Below are 20,854 nucleotides of genomic sequence, written 5' to 3' on the forward strand. Positions count from 1 at the left end.
CTTCCTGCTCTTTGTTGAGATAATCAAGTTTTTCCTCTCAATCATCTTAAGGCACTTCTATGTTAAATAACAAACTTACAAGTTTTCCCACTCTCTGAAAGCATGGAAGAGGAAAAAGTACAGGCAGTTAACACCAAATTCAGAAGAATTTCTAAAGTATATGAACTACATATGATTTCACCCTAAAGCAAATTTGACTTCTCACTGCTTTATTCTCAAGAATCTGTAATTTCCTACGTACACAAAGCTGGCAAAATGAACTCTTCACGTAAGATGCAATACATCACAGGGTATCCACCTATTTTTGTTCTAAGCCACAAAGAGCTTTACTTTCACCTATTCAAGGGTACTCACACAGAAACACTAAAATGGTTGTCATATGCCCATGCTCTTTCAACAAATCAATCTTCAAGGGTTTTAATCACACTCATATCCTATTCAGTCACTCATTATCATCTCCACAGCCTCTTCCTTGCTGTATTAAACATCCATACTTGACAACAGATCAGCAAAGTTGTCAGGTTTTTATTAATTGTCATTAGATCCATGAAATTATCAGTCTGTTTCTTCAATTGTGCATTTTGTTAATGTATTTGGGAGGCAGGAGGAAAGCTATAATAGATAAATACTGAGGTACGCATGCCACATTTTGTAAGAGATTTCTCAGGATGCTAACTGCTGTCCTTTCAGTAGTCAGGTCCCAATGTTTACTGTGCAAATCTAAACCAAGGACTAGAAGGGAAAAGATAATAAATGCATAGCACAATTAGACTTTCGGGAGGTGCAAACCACTGACTCTTGACAGGACTCACGGTTTAATGCTGATGAGATCTTTAAAGCTTCCCACAGCACTGCCTCGGTTCCGCTTCTCAGCATCACATTTCTCTTTTGTCCAGGTCATCTGAATGTTCTCAGGCACGGTGTCCCCCTCATCTTCTTCATCTGAATACAAGCTTTCCAGACGTGCTATTGAATGTCTGTCCTTTACTAGCTGAGCCTAGAAGGCATGCGAACAACAAGGTGAACTCAGAGTTTGTTTCACCATTGATGGTTCCTTCTAAGCAATGAAAGACTTTCTGTTCCATTTTATCTTTTACTGTGTACAGTCAATTTGGTGCTTGGTACAGCTCAGATACTAAATGCCTGCCCTAGCTAAAAATCCTACATAAGCAAACTGACTTTAAACTATTTAGATAATTGTGAACCATGCAGAACTGAGGCTAACATATGCCTCTATCTATACAACAACAAAAGACACTCCATCTCACTTCATGACATGGTCTTAAACAACCCATGTTTGACACAAAATTGGTAACAAAAAGTTGGATAAACACATGCACAAGAATAAGATTGAACACTTAAGGCTAACAGTCCAACCAAGAACGAAGCTGTCAGTAGGAAAAGGTTATTCTATAAGCTGAGACGAGCCACAGATATCCCATATAAAGCAAAACCAAGGTCAAAACTGGGTTGAGACTTACATCCTCTCATCACTGAGCATCATTTACACTGCAAAGTGGAACACAGAAATTGTTTCTGCAGCTTATATGCTGCCATTGTTTTTCCGAAAACAAAAGATTCCTAGCATGGGTTTGCAAGTGCAGCAAGGCTATTCAGTGACAAAATGCAATTTTGGGAAACAAAAAGCTACACTAAAAGGATTTCCTTTTAGCTTTAGAATACAGGAGCTTAATTTAGAAGTAGTTATTATAAAACACTACCAGGAAGTCACTGCGTCATCCACCTCAGCAGCCCATAGTAAGCAACCACAAATGACATACCTCCCTTTCCCGCTCTGTTTTTGTCAGCCTCATTTGCCTCAGCATCTGAGATCTCTGTTCCATCATAAGAGTTCTCTCATAAGTATATGCTGAAATATCACTATTATGCTGCAGAAATAAGAAAAAAATATGGCTCTTAAGTCATAATCAAACACAATCATTTCTGTCATAAAGGGAAAAAAAGGTTCAAATCCCTTACCATTTCCACCACTTCTACCTCTGCCTCTATTCGGAGTTGATAGAGGAAAGTAGCCAAGTCCTTCTTCATCTGGATGCTGTTGTCATCCATCTGAGCCACAGTAAAAATTCTCATCTTGCATTTTCTCCAAACCTGGTGAGAGAACGTAAATTCTCAATATATTTGATCTAGTAACACTCTGCTTCATGAAATGAGCTTACCAATACAACTTCTGTTGTTTATCACTGCAAGCAATGCTACTTGGCCTTTTTTCCTTACAGTAATGCATACCAAGTAATTGGTAACACTCTTTTTCTAAGCTCCTTACTTTGTGCTGCTTGAGTAGAAAAGGAAGTAGCATCAACATGCCTCCATCATGCACAATCCACCACACATCAATGTTGCCTTCATTGTAACGCTCATGGTTGCTGGGGTAGAAAGACACATTTTTGGGAACCAGCAGAGCCAGATGGGCTGCAGTTGTGCAACGAACAGTACCTGGCAAAAGGGAAAGAACAAACATTTACCTTCAACTCTGCAAGAGTCATCTAGAAGGCGGGGGGGGGGAAATAGTTACTCACTAAGAAAATATCAGCAAACCATAAAAGTTATTGCTTACATGAAGAAAAGTGCACACTGAAAGGCTTGCATAGACTGGTAGATCAGACCAAACAACGCAGGATAAAACTGACTTAAAAAAGGAACATAAGCCCTATTTCATGTCAGAAATAAAGGCTGCTATCTTCAAAGCTAAATACAAAGAAGCAGCAACTGTTCTGTTCTAATTTGTCTGTTAAGTAGTTGGATCATCTGAGACGACGGGGATGGGAATGATTGAGCAAGGGTAGCGTTAGATCCCATAGCAAAGATGCCAGATTAGCACCTGTGGAAAGAGATTATCTGGGAAAAATAATAGCTTGCCACAAAAACAGTATCTCTCAAGTCCATCATTTTGAAGTGCTCATTAGAAAGATTAATTTTAACTGCTAAATTAATAGCTGAAGAACCTTCATAGGCCTTTTGGCTACAACAGATGATATTTCAAATATAAATCAGTTTTGTAAGAAACCATCTACAGATAATTGGCTTATTGCTCTGCCTGAAAGCATAGACATACTTTCCCCTCCTCAATCACATCCACTGGTCACACAAGAGACTTTACTTCCCTTGTGAACTTTACCTCAGTTGCTGTATTTACACTTTTTGCGACTTAAATCTAAAAGCTTGAGATTACCACATTTATTTACAAAAAAAAACCCAACACAACAACCCCACACACACAACCACAGCAGTACCATGTAAGCATATGAGAACATTTTTTTTTTTAAAGACTTAAGCTTTATTAACTCGCATGAAGTTCATGATCAACAGAAGAAAGAAAAGCATGATAAATTCCACACGGATTCTGTTAAAATCCCCGGAGTGTAATATATGTGTAATAAACAACTTTGGTCACACCAAACCTTCAACTCACCTATAAACGTCTTCCACGACCTTGGATCTTCACTTTGCCTCCATCCATACGGCCATCCCAAAACCACAGTATTATGCTTCATGCCACCAAGCCCACAGGACTGGATCAAGTGCGCAATTCCTTCTCGAACCTTATTGGCTACAACTACTTGACAAAATCCTTTCACCTTCTCAATGTCCATCATATTTTTAATAGTCTGAAAGACAGTCAAGATAAGTCCTCATACACAGGAAGAATTCCATGTCTTTGTCTGTCATTTGATTACAGTGTACATTCCCCATTCATATGGCCACAGATAAAACACAATTTAAGGCAAAGTTCGGCTCAAACACATCCCCTAATAAAACAGAAGAGAAAATGCCCACTCACTGTATATAATACCTACTTAAAGCACACGAAGTACCCTTCCAAACTTAATTATTCCCAAAATTCAAAGCAAGCTTTTCTTTTGGGCTTGAAATATAACCCCTTGCTTATAAAAACTGCAGTAGTTAGCAATATCTGCTAATACCTCACCTTCCATTTTTTGATCTTAAAACATCCACCTTTTTAAACACACAGTTAATTAGCTTCATTTGGATTTCCAGCTCAGATATCTATATGCAGTTTGCAGTGTTATTATATTCATTTAAAAAATACAAACACTAAATCCATGCTTGAATGCCACAACACCCCACACAAGAAAACCATGTCCTCTATTTGTTTAAAGATGAAACTTGTTCAGCCTGTAGGCCTATGAATTCATTTCCCCTTTTTTAACAGTGTTCCTGTACAAAACCCCTTTGAGGAAAACAACAACATGCAGATAAGACACAGATGAAAGCAGGCCTATGATGTCAAGTTTACACCATGAGATGGATTAAATGATTTATTAACACATTTTCAAGACCATCTTTTAATGCTTTTTGTGACAAATTTATCACCATGCAGAAAGAAACAGAGTACATTTGCTAATTTATAATAATTGCAAGTCACTAAAATGCTTCTTGTTATGTTCAGAAACTAAACAGTCATCTTCCCTTCATTAAACAGCAGACATAAACTCCCAGAGTAATCATTTTCTATAAATTAAAGACAATTTTACGCAGTGAGGCTTCCTATATGGGTAGCAAGCATTTATGTCATATTTTTCAAAGACAACTGACAGCTGATACACGTTTGCAAGTTCTGTAACAAACAGCTGGAGCACTACTCAGCACATACTGGAATTTATGGATTGATTTAGTACACTGACCTGCTCAGCAGCCTGGGCTTCTCCATAAGTTTCCAAGAAATTCCCCTGGATGACTGATCCTATGATAGTCAAACCTTTGCCAGCTTTCAGCTGGGATGCAAATGTTAACAATCTAGGGTACTTTACATGCAAATCTTCATCAAGTTTCAAAAGCACCAGCAACTGAGGCCTGGAGAAAATTAAAAGAGAGTTTATTTTTTAGTAATAAATCACAAAGACACTTCTGAAAAACTGCCTCATTTGTTACTTTAATTGTGCCTGAGTATTAACTCTGATAACTACAATCTATCTCCTCCATTAGGAGGGCTTTAATTAATAATTTATTTATCTTGATTCAAAGCAGATTTGAAGCACTGAGGGAACTGTACTGTTTTGACAGTCATAAAACCCATTCATGTACTTAGCTTAAGAGAATTTCATTAGTGTTTTATTACCTGCTTGATTTTTCAAGGCTCTGTTAAGCACAATTATAGCACAAGCTTTGTGAGAAAGGCTGTGCCTCCAGAACTACCTCGTACCAAGAGATTGGGAAACATGAATATTTTTTTATCACTCTGCTTTTTGTCCCTTAAGATATTTTTACAGATTAGTTACAATATTTTCCTCTCTTAAGTTATGATTAAGCAAGTTCAAAAAGACCTTTTTTTTTTTTTTTAAAGGAGATTCCCACTCCTCCTGTTCAGAGCCTGACTCACAGGAGAGTTCAGTAATCTGGCTTAACATACAAAGTCAGATGGAGAAATGTTGGCCTCTCTTCCAGCTTTTAAGGCTCAAATGGTAGCAGTGACTTCTTCATGCCCTCAGCAAATTACAGTGGGCCTCTGGACCTCTGCTCTTCACAGTCTTAACAAGTTCCACTTATGAATATTATATTCTGAACATTTAAATTCAATCGCATAGATCCCAAAAATCTTGCTTGGAATCCAACTGAATGCCTTATGTGTAAGTAGCCAATCAAATCAGTGCATTCTCCTAGACTAAAATGAATACCTCCAGTTCTTTGTGTGTGGAGGACCCTCCTCCAGTCTGAGTAAGGCATATCTTGCTGCGCTGAGTGAAAGACCTCGGATACCATCACCCCATTCCTTCTCTGCACTGTGAAAAACACACAGTTCAGCCATTGTTTAGTTTTAGAAGCATTTAAATGCATGTTCACAATCATGATACAGAGAAATAGTTACCTTATGAGCTCAACACTGTGATGCACAGCATTCATCTCATGCACACACATACATCTGTGCGTGATGCATATCACATGAGCAAAATGCAAATATTTCAGTCAAATGTGTATGACACCACCATCCTGCATTTAATTTGTAATCAACACTCTACTCCAGAGGTTTCCCAAGCATAAACAGCAGGCATTTCATTTGCTAAAATCAGGTTATACAACAATACTACAGTCAGATTCAATCAGACATTGACAATCTGCCTTCAGCTGTTCTGGGCCTGATGCAGTTCTGTGTGGTAAATGAGAGGAAAAGTCCCCAACCTCAACCAGGGCTTCTGCTTCCTGTGGCCTACATATTTATTCAAACATCTCCAGAGACTTAACAAAACAAGTCTATAAGATTTCAGTAGATTCATTTAGTACTGACACAATAAAATAATGAAAAAATACATATTGCTAAGAAAAACCCTCTAATTCACCCTGTGGACCGTGCCACTCCTTCACTAACTGTGGTACAGGCTGGAAATAGTCAATAAAACAACACAGCCAGAATTCTTCCTACCATCTCCTATTAAGTTAATACTTACCCTTGGTATTCAATGTACTTGTAAATCATTCCTGCAATAAGCATAGCTACCAAAGCATAATACCAAGATGAGATGAACATCAGTGCCAGGCAAATACTCATGCCTAAAAATGAGAGAGCCCTAAAACAAAAAGCAAAGATATTAGTGAGTAGCAGCCTACAAAAGCAAATGAATAAAGAAATACTAACTTAATCATTATCTCGCTGTTTATTCTTTAGATTTTCTATCTGAACAGCCAGTGAATAAGGCTTCCAGGCAATCTCCCACATCTCCCACAGTTTTAGTATCCTGTTGCAGAAATAAAACTCATTCCATTAATTATTTGGGCCTGATCCACTATGAATATTACACTGTTGTCCCCTTGTCTAAAAACAATATCTAGAAAAAGAGAACATGCCCACAACTTTCAAGGAGAGGATTCTCCCCAGACCCACGCTGCAGATCACACAGCAGGTGCTGGGCTTTTGCTTACCAGTGATAGTACTTAAATCGGGGCCGCCAGTTGGGAGTTCTCAGAAGTGTTTGCACTGCACATGCTAGATTAACAAAGAGGTAACACATCAAGAAAAACCTGCAGAAACAAACAAATACCATCAACATAACTTTTCAGCATACACACTTACAGACTATAATTACATGGATTAATTACTATGAAAGTATGACTACCATTCAGTTTTTTTTAGCCTGACTTATCAGTAAGCAGTTCTTAGAATGAATATAAATGTATGTGCAACATCAGCCCTGTCTTTCACAGCCTTATGTATTAGAAATAAAATTTTCCCAAAGAAAATAAACCATGTTTATTCACAGAACATTCCAGAGCTGAAACAAAAAGATTTACATTAAGAGCCACAGACTAGAGAACTCCAAGAAATAATAAAAAAGCAACTCAGGCTCCATTAGATTTGTTTTACCAGTTTAAGACATGGTTACAAAATGCAACCAAAACAGTAAAACTCAAAAGCATGTTTTCTGTGTATGGCTTTTGTTTACATTTTATTGTTTGTTTTACAGTAACTGTCCTGTTTCTTACATTGAGAGAATGGGAGCCACCATGTCAAGGGAAGCAATAAGGATTCCCAGCTCAGCAATCAATGCTGTTAGCAGAAGAGCCCATGTTGGTTCACCGTTTGCTTTGCCATGACCAAAAACCTGAAGAAAGAGAAACATTTTCAACTGTCACCATTAAATATTAAGCATACTTTCCACGTATTACATAAGTGCATAATGAAAAAAAGGCAATCTATTCAGAGAAACTGTAATAATTTTCCTCTATCTAGAGCAAGGAGACAATTACAATGGCTTTCTCTGCTTCACCACATTAGATGTGAGTGCTCATAAAATTACCATGTATGTAAATTCAAACTTCTTTAAAAATATTCCAGTTTTTAACAAAGGAAAACAAAGCATGGATAAAAAAAACTGACCTTCACTTCAATGCTGGGGAAACAAATCTGATTTTCAGGAGCATAAAGTCAAATCACTGGCCAATTACTACACATGGAGTGTCATTTTTAAACGTACCCAGAGGAAAGGAATGATGTTGTCCTTCGCTATTGCCTGCAGCAGCCGGGGGGCTCCAGTAAGGCTCTGCAGACCTGCTCCACAGGTAGAAAAGAAGGACCCAATCACAATGACCCACGGTGAGGGCCACGAAAGAGTGCCCACCACCAAGTTCTTGTTCACTGCATCGCCGTACCTGCAGAGAGGAACAGCAAGAGGTTCATATTCAAAAGAGTATTTTGATACATTCAGTTTTCTTGGTCAGTTTTAAAATACCATTTAAATATTAATTATTAAATATTCTCTGCTATGGGAAATACAGAAATTGGTAAATTACAGTTACTTCTAATACACAGCTAGGAAACACCCATAACCCAATTCCAGCATTTTGCTTTTTTTATTATTATTATTACTTATTACAAAATTCTTACTTCATCGTCAGAATGTGATTTCATACTTTCACCAGGAAAGATCTGCATGTCTTAACAACAGAAAGAAAACCTGATTTTTAAAACACTCCGTACAACCCAGCATCAGACAGTCCTACAGGCACATTTAGTGGTTTTGTTTGGTAGTTTTGTTTGTTTGCTTTCTCCCTCAGACTTAATTATATTCACATGCACTTCTCTGTTTGTCCACAGGAAAGAGACAAGCAGTGTGAGAGAAGCTTTCCCAAACGAAGTACTTGTAGGCTGTAGTACTGGAAACATCGTTAGTGGGTTTACAAATAAAAAAGTTAAGTAATAAATAATCTAAGGGCAGAGGCAACCAAATATTAACCTTTATCCAGTTATGGATGTCTGGTTGGGTTTCTTAGCTTGGTTTGTGTGTGAGAAACATACAACTATGGTTTAAAAGTCACCCAGAGGCAAAGGCACAAAAATAAAAAATAAAACTTAAAAAAGATGGGTGAGGGAAAACCAACACTCTTTGCTAAAAGAAAAGAGAAAGTACAGTATTAAAGAAGTAAAGCTTAATGATTACTTACTTATCTCTTAGGACTACACCTTCTATGCAGGCTCCAAATAATAATACACAACTGAAGTCTTGAGTACAGAGTGTGCTAAGGAAGTAGGATTTATTTAGACACAGCAGATGAAAACAACTAGAAAGTATTGGGAAAACTTCACTATCTGCCTCTGTCCTACAGCATACATACTGCAATATCTCCACAAATAAAAAGAAAAGCCAGTGAGTAAATTAACATCCCACTGCTCATGCATACATTGTAATAGAAGAGTAACTGTCACTTAGAAGTTTCCATTTTTATAATATGATTGTTTGAAATGTTACGAGAAAGGAGATACCTTTAATGGAAGTGACTGTAATGTAAACTTCAATTTCATCCACAACTACAGAACAGAAAATAATATTAAAATACTTCTTCCAACTTCTTCTCTTGTGTCCAAAGATATTTTGAATGGATGGCAAATAATTATCTGACACTTTCTCGTGCTGTGGTCTCTGAGGACATCTGCATCACCAATAAGTCTTTGAATATTTGGTTTGTTACTAAACTGTACTATTCCTGCACATAATTCATTTTTCCTGGCTCTAGCATTCCAGGAAAAATTTCGATCTGGTGACTGAAATTGAAATGTTTAAATCATAAGCTCTACCTCAATCTCTGAAACATAATTAAAAAATACAAAGGATAATAAAAGGGGAAACAATGTTTTCTCCTAGAAATTACGTGTAAGTGTTCCACTGGGTGGCATAATATCTACATATAACATTATCCTATATGAAACTAACTCTAGAGTTGGGAGGTCACATCTGTGACCTGCTTTAATAGGTATTGCACTCAGAGGAAACATATTTTTTCTTGTTGGTTATTTGGTTTTTTTTGTTTGTTTGTTTTTGTGGGTTTTTTATTTTTTAATAAGTACAAGGTTAGTTCTAGAAACACAGTCTGGAAAAGCTGTGCTCCTAAGAAGCCGGGGTAAGTGAGCTGGGATCCTGACTGTCAGCTTTGCAAGGGTTGGCAGAATTCTAACACAGGTTCAAAACAGCAGAAGTTCCAGGAGAAGCCCCTCTGCAACCAAGTGCCCCATGGGTGGAATTTATCCAGAAAGCTCTTAAAATTTTATTTTGAAGGTCTTAACTCATTAGTGGGTTTTGTTGGTGGTGGTTTATCATCTTGGGGCTTTGTCTGTCTGTTTGGGGTGGGAGGTTAGAGGGATGTGTCGTTTGGTTTATTTTCAGAAAGTCTCCTATCTTAATAAATTGTAGTTCAGAAACCAATGGCTAGCTGAAGCTGAGAGACATCTCTCTAGCAGGAAAAGAGATTTTTAAGCTTTCCCTAAGCGAAGCCCCCATGGTTCCACACATGGAACCAAAGATCTTAACTGGAACAAAAGCTGCTCCTGTGAATGCACACTCAGCACCCAGAAATCTGGAATAAGGGACATCCTCATCATTTGCAAATAAAATGCTCTTTTGTCACTGGAAATGGCGAGTCATTCACAGCTACATGGAGCTTACTACTGAGCAGTCTTTGTAACGCCAGCAGGGGATGTACTAAACAACTAAACTCTCTAGTTTGCCTTGTCTTAAAAGGTTCAAGAAAGCTCATCGTACTTGAAGTCACTCAAACTAAAAAAACATTTAAGGATCAGAAATTTATGATCTCTGTGCTTAAAGCTTTCCCTCATCTTGACAGTCCACCACATCCCAAGAAAAATACATATCTGTATTTAACCAGTCTGAAAAGCTACAAATGGTTATATATCAAAGAAAAGCAACTAAAATGCAAAAGAATAAAACAAAACACAAAAAAGGAGTTGGAAAACAATACAATAGTAATCCAGATGCTTTCAGCCTAAGGACTTTTCTTCTTGTTGCAGACCAATCATACTCAGAATAATTTAGTCACCCAAAAGCAGTTCCACAAATCAGTACACAAGTATCCATCTGAGTTGCTTGCAATGCACCAGGACTGCACTAATTTTAAAAGGATACAGACTAATGATGTGGTGACAATAGCAAGAATTGTTCCAACAGGAATGGATTTTTGTGCATCTTTGAGGTCCCCTGATCTGTTTGAACCAGCCATGATGCCTGAAAATATATTATGGGTGTAAGATCAAGGTCAGAGACCCACAGCAACCCCTTCCCTTAATATTCTCACCTGTCACTGATGGGAAGAAGATGCCAACCAGCACCATGAATGAAGTAGATATATCCGAAAGCACGTACAGATGAAAGTTGCTCTTCTGGCCTGCTACATCAACAGAGGGATGATGTGCTTTCTCCAGTATCTCTCCTTTCTCCAAATAATTGCTCCATAAGTTGTCTTCATCGTTATCATCACACCACAGAAAAGAAAAGCATATTTCAGTTCACATTTGCTCTCACTGTAACAAGTCTACAGCTGAAGACTACAAATGTAATTCATGCAATTCACTGAACAGCATAAATAAAGACATGCAACTTATGGGACAGAAAATTTCTATTTCATGCTTTCAAAAACAAAACAAAAACAATACATTTGAATGGTCAATGGAAACCTAAACACATTTTGCCCTCTAAAATTACTACATGTAACTTTATTTTAATCCCCAGAAATGAGCCCTTTTAATGGGCCACTACATACACAGCTGAGAATTAAAAGCAGCAGTATTTATGAGAGAATGGAGTATACACTGGTTTTCCCTTTAGAAAGTGGAAAACATAGAATTATGTTGGCATTAAAAATTTTACTAATAAATGCTACATTCATTTTAGAAATCTGGTTCCTTTGTAAACTGGAACTTCAAGTGATCAGCACCAGCACACAGCATCTGTTCTCTGGCATTCACTTCAATAATGAAAGCTTTTCAATCATATTGCATTCAGGACTGGGCAAAGAAGGAGCTAGACTATTTTTATACAAGTATTTTTATCCTCCAGGACATAGTCTTAACCTGTCTGAAATGCAAAGTCATAGTAGCTAAGTAGGGGTCTGAAAAATCAAAACTTACATTAATAAAGCTCATAATCACAGCTGACTTTCAACTGAAATTATAAGATGTATAAGGTCAATTTAATCAATTTTACAGCACACAAAGTACTGTAGAAAGAACTAAATACCATCTCCTCCTTTAAGGGCTGTAAAACTGTTTTGTTTTACTTTTTTTTTTTTTTTTAATTGAAGATACGGTTCTTCCCCATAATCTTCAGTTCCTCCTTCTTAAACAACAAGGAAAAGTTTAACCCATTTCAACTGCTCTGGATACCGCCTCTTTAAAGAAAGAAAACAATCTACACGTATATGCCATACCTTTTAAAATGCCACTAGCAGCTCCTGGAATTCCTGCTATCTCTGTAACATTGTTCAGTAGGAAGTATTCATCACAGTTCTCAGTGGTTAAGTTTGTATTATGGCAGAAGTTCTCCCAAAGCTTAGAGGCCACAGTGATATTATCCTTAACTATGGTTTTGGCACAAACATCAAACTGATCTCTTATCAAAGTTCTGTTGCCCAACATGCAAATTCTGGAAGGAAAATATAAAAAAACACCATTATTATACGGCATCTGCAAAATGAAACCTGCCTTTCCCCATCACCCCCTTTCATATCATGGAAGCTTCAAAGCGGCTCTAGTTTTTCTACGTTATTTCTCAGTTTCAAAAAGAGGATGGAAGCAGGAGGAATACGACGCATCTGTTTTGCTTGAAGATTGGATGTTTCCAACAATTTTGGGAGACACGTAAAACTGTGATGTAATGAATTTGGTAACAGGGATAAATTTACATTAAATAATGAAAGGGAAACATTAAGCAACGTTTTTATTTTCATTTTAACAGAACTTCGGAATGGAAGATATTAAGAATATCTAAAGATACTTGGAAAGGCATTATACCAGTTTCACTTAAATGACCTCCGAGATTTCAGCTTCAGAATTGGAAATACACAATTCAGTCACAATAAGCAAACGTTCTCCATGTCAGAAGAGAATATTTATCACTATTAAAATCATCCGGCGCCTGTTGTGATTCGTCTAACAACCTAAGTTTACTCCAGCATTTAAGATTTTTAACACACATCTCCAAAGACTGTTCCAAAGACAGTGTGATACAACATCAAAAACAGCTTGCTGCAACTGGAGTTTATTCAGCCTCTCTTCCCGTCACCAGAAAATGCTCATTGAGAGCAGGGTGAAGGTATAGGTTTACATTTTTCTGCCATTTTAATCAGTTGTATTAGTTCACAGATCTCAGGCACTCAAGCCAGGAAAATGTAAGAGACGAGGCCATTTCTTTAGGGCTTAGAGCCTTTGCCTCCAGTATAAAAGTTAAGCACAATATCTAGTTATTGCTGTACAAGGAAAAGGAGTACAGCCCAATGAAGAGTGATACGGAGAGCATTCAAGAACAATACAAGAGATAACGAAGGGGAGTTAAAGACACTGTTTTATACAGCTGTAAACCTGCTACTGGTGTAAATTATTATAATCATTGGGCCCTAAATATTTAAAGGGACCACTTGAAGGTTGTGACTGCTTAGTCGCAACATTTTGAAATGTAAATAATTATGCAGTCTCAATTCCTCTATTTCCATATTCCACCTCCTGCCAGCAGTATCAGGAAACACTGCCTGCATTTCTGGTAAAACACACACATCCACATTATTGCTGCTTCAGCTCTGAGTTTAAGAAACCTTATTAGATGTTTAACAAGCCAAGGGGCATGCTTCCAGAGCAGAGCTACTCATACAGTAAATTCATCTGCTTTCAAATTAAGGGGAAGCTCCACTGGCCTCATCATACCTCCCCCTCCTTCCCAAGAGATGTTCTACTTCTGAGGGAGAAGCAGCAACACACCACCACGGTTTCCAGAAACAAAGGCAGCAGATCTGTTCTGACTGGCCAGAGGAAAATGGAGCTGCCACACTCTCTTGTTGAGGAGGACTGCATAAATTCTTGCACGAAAATAACTCAATAGCCATAGGCTAAGATACTGGATTGTCTTTGTGGGAAACAGAGAAATGTCAACCTCCATCAATCTAAAACACTCAGGAGACTTACTTCTACTGAAATAGTTAAGAAATATGACAACATATTTATTTTAGCCCAAGGAATTTCTATTCAATGAGCTCTGCACACTATTACATAAAGCTAAAAAATAATCTGAAATAATTCACAAAAAATAAACTCTGAAAATGTATTAGGCTAATGTTTTAACTAACTTCCATTGAATCCCATCTTCCAAACCTGCAGTCAAAGCTATACCCAACCAAGAAGAAATATTACTCACGGAAATTCAGGTGGATCAAAGATGGACTTGATAGCTCCAGCATAAATGGATAATATGGATATTACTACGCAGGCCAAGAAGAGGGAAGCAAATTTGTTAACATATTTCACACCTACAAAGACCACCACTGCCATTAAGATGAGGAATACAGTTCCATACACCCTCATGTTGTTTAGCATAGCACTGGATGCATCATGGGCACCGGATGGATAAAAAATTGCTGCTTGTGGCACAATATATGTCTGAAATAAGAAAAAAGCAAGCTGAAGGAGCACAGAAACAGAACTCTGTCTATACTACTGTAGTGATCTTGTTCCCATACCAAAAACGCTTATCACCGCAGCATGCTTTTCACCAGGAACCATCCTTGAGTTTACAGAAAAAAATTATAAAGGGCCAACAGCCCTATTTCAGTAGGGCAACTGAGCCAGCTTTACCAATGATGAGCATGTGCCTTTGGATTTATACATACTTTCATCCATGTTTTCAGTAGACTTTGCATTCTAAATATCCACAGAATGTGCAACTTGAAATGGTCAGCACTGCCCATACTCAATCAGAGACCTTCTGGTCTGACTTGTGAATGTGTATGCGAATATGGGACAAGAATACTGCAGTATTTTCTGTCTGTCAGCTGTCTTAAAATCGTGACTATTCCAGTATTACTCACCAGTAAAATCTCAATGGCACCAAGAATGTACATTGCTCCTGCAAATGTTGTTCCCAAATAAAAGCACAGCCCTACAGCTCCACCGAACTCTGGGCCTAACGACCTGGATATCATGAAATAGGAGCCACCAGCTATGAAATAAGAGATGTGAGAGTAAAATGTCATTTCTTGATTGTTATACCAACAAAAATGAAACAAATCTGCTATTCTAAGGCTTCAATTACATCATTTTTTATTAACACAATGGTAAATAAGAACAAAGTATTTTGCTTAATTGATACTGAAGAGAAATACTAGATATTAATTCTAACTCTGCACACTTTCTTAACCAAATGTACCTGGAATAAACCAGATTAATAGCTTACAGCAGCATTTTTTTCCACTAATGAGAAATTTCAGACTACACTCACCTGGAACAACACCATTTGTAGCAATAGCACTCATTGATATGGTTGTCAGCATAGTCTGCAAAAACAAGAAAAAGGAAGTAACCATGTCAACAATATTCAAATTTTAACTTACTCCTTGTTAGAGTAAACCTGCCACAACATTTCTATTTATTCTGGCTTGACAGATCATTATCTGAAAGAAAACAAGAGTTAACAGGAATTTAATCATAATACTGTTAAGAAATGGCAGAACAGGCATCACTCCCTCTGCAGAGCTGAAATTCTGGCAAAGGCTTGTCCAGCAAAGCAGGCAGTCTGAAACAGACACAGAAAAAAGCTGTTCGCTGAACCAAAACTTTTTTTTTTTTTTTTTTTTACTGTTTCTACACTACAAATAGTTTGGCAGCTTAGAAATACCATCACACACAAATCGAAAAACAAAAAATAAAATGCATGCCTAACAAACATAGCAGGAGAGCCTAGCATAAATCTGGCTTTTCACTGCACACGCATCTACTAAGCAACCTCTCCAAGTTTCTTCAGTTTCACAGGGGTTATGTGCCAGGCATTATTTTAGCTGTATACTTACACAGCAGCAGCAGAGTAGTACAATCAGGAAGGACTGAAGAACACCAGCCATTCCTACCATCCAAGTCAGCCGAAGGAAGAGAATAACCCCAAAGATGTTTTGCATGCAAGGTAAATACACCCCCATCAGGGTGCCCATGCTGGGTGACTGAAAAAGAAACCAACAAAAAAAACCCATCAGTGTTCACTACCTGGAGTTATTCAAAGCATAGATAACCAAGATCATGCAACTTCAGTTGTTCAAATGACAGAAATCTAAGACACGTAAGGGAGATGCGCACCAATTACTACTGTCCTCCACTTCCACAAAACATAAAGCAAACTGCTAATACTAAAACTATCCATTTATGAAAAAATTCACCTCTGTGCTATGAGTTCAGGCTGAAAGAGCTGGGGCTCACCAACCTGGAGAAAAGAAGGCTCTGAGCAGACCTTATAGCAGCCTTCCAGCACAAGATGGGAGCCTACTAGAAAAGCTGAGGAGGGACTTTTTAAGAGGGCATCTAGCGATGGGATGAGAGAAAAATGGTTTTAAATTGGAAGAGGGTAGATTTAGACTAGATATTAGGAAGAAAATCTTTAATATGAGGATGGTGAGACACTGGAATGGGTTGCCCAGTGAGGTCGTGAATGCCCTCTCCCTGGAAGCATTCAAGGCCAGGCAGGATGGGACTGTGAGCAACTTGGTCAAGAGGGAGATGTCCTTGCCTATAGCAGGGGGGTTGGAACTGAATGGTTTTAAAGGATCTCTTCCACCACAAACCATTCTGCGATTCTATTATCTTCACATTCGCAATTATATTCAGCATTTAACATCAATTATTAACGACTAAAAATACATTCATTTGTTTTACTGTAGAACCACAGAGTTTTTATGTTGAAACCAGGTGAGGGTCTATCCCACTTTGAGTCCGCAGCCTCATCTCACTCCTAGAATTCAAAAGGTATTTTTGTGACATTATAAGTACAAAAGATTTTGAAGCAATGTAGAGATATGCATAATGGTGTTTTTTTTCATGTTGTGTATTTTACATAAAACTAACAATTCACCCATTCTTATGCTTAAATCATTTTAGCATCAGACTCTGAATTACTTTTGACAGTGACTGAGAAAATGTAAATCATTTACATGGCTTCAGAGGAACTTCACACTGCTGGCATTTGAGACAGAATCTTACAGAACTCTACTTTGCCTAAAAAGTTATTTTCAAAGGACAGTCAGATCCCAAACACTGATAGCAAAGTGTTGTTGGTAAGGATTTTATTTCAAGGAATAGAACTGACCCCTGTCTTGGCACATTTGACACTGGCAGAAATTCAGCATCCCAAATCTCAGTGGTTCTCACAGAATCACAGAAATGTAGGGGTTGGAAGGGACCTCTAGAGATCATAGAGTCCAACCCCCCTGCCAAAGCAGCTCCCTAGACTAGGGTTTTCTGCCAAGATTTTCCATTGCTTCCATTTTCTCAGGTTTTCTTTTACATTTAAAGTTAAAAAGAATGCTGAAACATGGGGGGAATAAAGAGTAACTTCCTGAAGCCCTCTCCATTTTCATACTTTTTCCTATAAATAAACCTGAATTCCTAAACATATTACAGATGAGTTGCACCTAAGGAAACCCATGAACAGTTGTCCAAACTACAGAGATATGGAAGGGAAGGAGCTACTGACAGAATTTTCTGAAGTCAGCCTTGAACTCTGTGACTGAAGTTAATCAGATCAGTTTCCACATTCATGTTGCAACGTGTGTGAACCTCCTGACCACATGCTGATGGTTTGCAACGGACTCTCTGACCTGCCAGAATGAGGCCAGAGAGCTGTTATCTAGCAGCTCCAGAGCCACGCTACAAAGAAGTCCCTACAGCTTCACCTGCCATACGTAGAAAAATTACCATCCGATAGAACTAAAAACTTTGCCAGGATTAAGCATAAGGATGAAAGGAATTGTCACCTTCTGGCACTAACAGAAAGGATGTTGAAATGAGTTGCTCCAGTGCTACTGTAGAGGATCTTCTCAGGCTGTTCTGTATAGTACACCTGTTTCCTCTGAAGCCCAATTTATTCCTTCTACGCAGCAAGGGCAGGTGGGGCACAGCTGTTGCATAGTCCATATGCAGTTTTGAAGCATTAGCAAAGCAGATGAGTTTTTAGCCTGTCCTTTACACAGCTCTTAGCACCTGATTCCTCTGCATAAGAATTTGCCTTACTCCAGATCATTCCTATTTGATCTACTTGGCAGCTTTGTTCTACTGTTCATCATCTTCCCCTCCCCATTCATTTGAAATAGCTTCTTAACTGCATCAAGTTACAACTTAACTTTAGCCACAGAGGAAGAGGAATTGTGCACTAATTGCATAGTTATGAGACTACTGCCGAGCAGCGCAGAGCAGCTTAGGAGATGCACAAGTGTTTGCCATCAGAAAAAACCCAAACCACAGAATTACTAAGTGTACTTGAGGCATTTAGAACAAATTTAATACAGAGTTTACTCTGCATTTTCTTGCCCTGTGGAATATAAAATACCACCATGAAATGAACAATGCACAAATACTGCTTGCACCAGCCTGCTCACAGAAATATTTAACGTCAATAAACTGCAGCAACTTAATCCTCCTTATACAATTTATAATCAGCAGACGCCATGGGAGTGGGTGAAACTAAACCTGTACTAAAGCCTCAACAGAATACAATCTGAAACAAAAAGGTTATTAAGCTCAGTCCCGACAGCTGTCAAATAAACAAGTTAGATTCCTCATACTGCATAAAGGAAATAAAGCACAGACATTTTGAAGAACACTTTACTTCAACTGAGCTGGGAAAGAACAATCCCGAAAAATCTCAGTTCCGACGCAGATGTTTCTGCATGCACAGCGTTCACTCCTAGCAGCTGCAGACATAATTGATATAAATATCGATCTGAGTCTGAAGGGCACTATTTCCATTGTACCAGTATGACAGGTTATCAAAGCACTTGGCTGCAGGGCTCAGGGACATAGATCAGTAATGACAGCTCTTGTGGTTGTTCTGTAGCACGAGGACAGACAGCAGCACAGAAATGCACTGCCTTATCAAAGATACATGAACTGAAATACTTAATGTAATTTCTGCCATGAGAAGGGAATATTTTTACAGCAATGTGACTGAGTGTTTTAATATAAGACTGAACTCACAAAACATAAAAAGCAACCAAAATCTCTACCCTATTCTCTTCTGATGTATGCCTGAAACAGAATGATCCTACCAAAAATATTTAACAGGAATGCTGAAACAGAGTAGCATGCTTATACTGAGCTGTTTCCATAGGATCATAGTGGTTTTGCTCTGAAATTCTCCTAATCTTTGCTTTCACCTTCCACAAACTCTGTGTTAATCATTCCAAAAGATGAGAAGGGAGGATAGTCATGAAACATCTTTTCCAGGGCTTGTGGAAATTCTAGTCTCTTTTGGTCATGTTACCTGAGTTAGCAGGCATCAAAAACAATGTCCCTCACAAGGCAAAGCACTTCATTCTCTACTTATTTAAGCATAACATTTTGAAGAAAGATATATATATATATATTTAATACCTGCCACTCAGATTTCTGCACTACTTGTGCAGAAACACTCTCCTCTCTAATTTGAAAGGGAATGATTTGGCAGAGGGCGTTGTCCCAGGTCACAAAAGGGTTTTCACTGAGGGTCCTACCTGCTCAGGTATACTTATTTACAGAAAGGACTGCTTTCTTCCTTCCATTTTTGAACATCAGCTGATCCTCGTCACTCCACTTCTGGTCTACAAGACGCCAATTCCAGTAAGTGACACAACATGAAAGGCAGCTGACATTTTGGCACACCAGCTGGGCACACCTGATATAACACTCAGCAATGAATCAGTTATCAAAGCTGGTACTCAAAACCACAACGTGCCACCTGCTTCTCATTTGTACAGTTTCTGAATAATTATAGCCTACAGCACCATACAGTCACTGGTTTTCAATTTTCAATTTTTAAACATATTACCATTATTGGTCAAGTACTCAACTATATTCAACAAGATGTTCCAATTTTCATACTGCTTAAGACCAACTGGGGAGAGGAAATTCAAACTACTGTTATGATATTGCAATTGATGTAATTTATCTCCGAGACAGACAAGTTAAGCAAATATTCACTTCAGGAAAATGCAGCATTTACACTGAAAATATTGAGATATTAACACAGGGAGATACTGTCACTTCTGGAATAGTTACCCAACTCACTCTCCAGCAATCATCTGAGAAGTCTGCAAGCATACATTTAGTAGGGCATAATTTTGTACAATCAGAAGCCCAAAGTGCACATTACTACAGAAGCAGAGCTTTCACGAGGACTGTATTGCCTTCAAGTTAAAAACAACTTCTCACTTGCCTGTTATTTGCTGCATTTCTTCTGCACAAAGCTATACTGTAACCTCTTCAACCAGCATTACACTACATCACCAAATTTGCCTAATGCTTTCTCAACAGAAAAATAAGTGATGAGCTTTCAGATTAGACTGCACCTTACTCTGGTATCCTGGATGGGCAATTAATTAGGAAATAAATAGGAAAAATGCAGAGAACTGTCCCTAAATGGTAAGGACTATATCTATCTGAATCTCCCTTCATTTTACCTTTCTTAAGATAATAATCAACCTGTAAGAAGCAGATTTTTTTTTTAGCTTATGCAACATCGCCATATTAACAGCTCATCTCTGGCATTACTCTCCCTCAAACACATTACTCTAAAACACAGATGCAGATGAAATTTTTTATTAGTTATGTGAAGGTAAAAACTTCGCACGGTCTCAACAGTTAACATAATAGCAAGTACCATACAAAAGCAAAATATTTAAATTACTTTTTAAAATGTTTAAATTACTTTTAGCAAGTAAGGTTGAAGTACCAAAATGCAGTTAGAGCACCTAGATGGCCTTCACTCAAACCTGCAGTGATAACATAGTAACCACAATATCACAGTACTTCAGCATTCATGGTCTCGGGTAAAATTCAACTTCAAATATCATGTTGACTAAACAACTTCAT

The 20,854-nt window shown here is 38.0% G+C and overlaps 2 protein-coding genes across 7 annotated transcripts in view; both read right to left on the minus strand.

Moving 5' to 3' along the window:
* LOC136046656 (dipeptidase 2-like) overlaps nucleotides 1–20,854 on the minus strand; it is a 472,322-nt gene that overhangs the window by 408,138 nt on the left and 43,330 nt on the right. The gene's annotated exons all lie outside the window — the stretch shown is intronic.
* SLC12A4 (solute carrier family 12 member 4) overlaps nucleotides 1–20,854 on the minus strand; it is a 46,230-nt gene that overhangs the window by 5,112 nt on the left and 20,264 nt on the right. For all 4 annotated transcript variants that reach the window (XM_065733293.1, XM_065733295.1, XM_065733297.1 and 1 more), the window contains exons 4-22: nucleotides 15,814–15,960; nucleotides 15,246–15,300; nucleotides 14,836–14,966; nucleotides 14,166–14,407; nucleotides 12,190–12,404; nucleotides 11,059–11,223; nucleotides 10,890–10,988; nucleotides 8,917–8,974; nucleotides 7,950–8,124; nucleotides 7,459–7,577; nucleotides 6,898–6,996; nucleotides 6,426–6,545; nucleotides 5,658–5,762; nucleotides 4,668–4,836; nucleotides 3,434–3,629; nucleotides 2,288–2,457; nucleotides 1,981–2,112; nucleotides 1,782–1,889; nucleotides 813–997 (exon numbers count right to left, since the gene is read on the minus strand). In XM_065733293.1, coding sequence (XP_065589365.1) covers nucleotides 813–997; nucleotides 1,782–1,889; nucleotides 1,981–2,112; nucleotides 2,288–2,457; nucleotides 3,434–3,629; nucleotides 4,668–4,836; nucleotides 5,658–5,762; nucleotides 6,426–6,545; nucleotides 6,898–6,996; nucleotides 7,459–7,577; nucleotides 7,950–8,124; nucleotides 8,917–8,974; nucleotides 10,890–10,988; nucleotides 11,059–11,223; nucleotides 12,190–12,404; nucleotides 14,166–14,407; nucleotides 14,836–14,966; nucleotides 15,246–15,300; nucleotides 15,814–15,960 — 2,690 coding nt within the window. The remainder of the gene's footprint in view (nucleotides 1–812; nucleotides 998–1,781; nucleotides 1,890–1,980; nucleotides 2,113–2,287; nucleotides 2,458–3,433; nucleotides 3,630–4,667; nucleotides 4,837–5,657; nucleotides 5,763–6,425; nucleotides 6,546–6,897; nucleotides 6,997–7,458; nucleotides 7,578–7,949; nucleotides 8,125–8,916; nucleotides 8,975–10,889; nucleotides 10,989–11,058; nucleotides 11,224–12,189; nucleotides 12,405–14,165; nucleotides 14,408–14,835; nucleotides 14,967–15,245; nucleotides 15,301–15,813; nucleotides 15,961–20,854) is intronic.

The sequence above is a fragment of the Cyrtonyx montezumae genome, unplaced genomic scaffold (genome assembly GCF_038088225.1).
Source record: "Cyrtonyx montezumae isolate F1298 unplaced genomic scaffold, pur_monq_1.0 scaffold_17, whole genome shotgun sequence".
Lineage (NCBI taxonomy): Eukaryota > Metazoa > Chordata > Aves > Galliformes > Odontophoridae > Cyrtonyx > Cyrtonyx montezumae.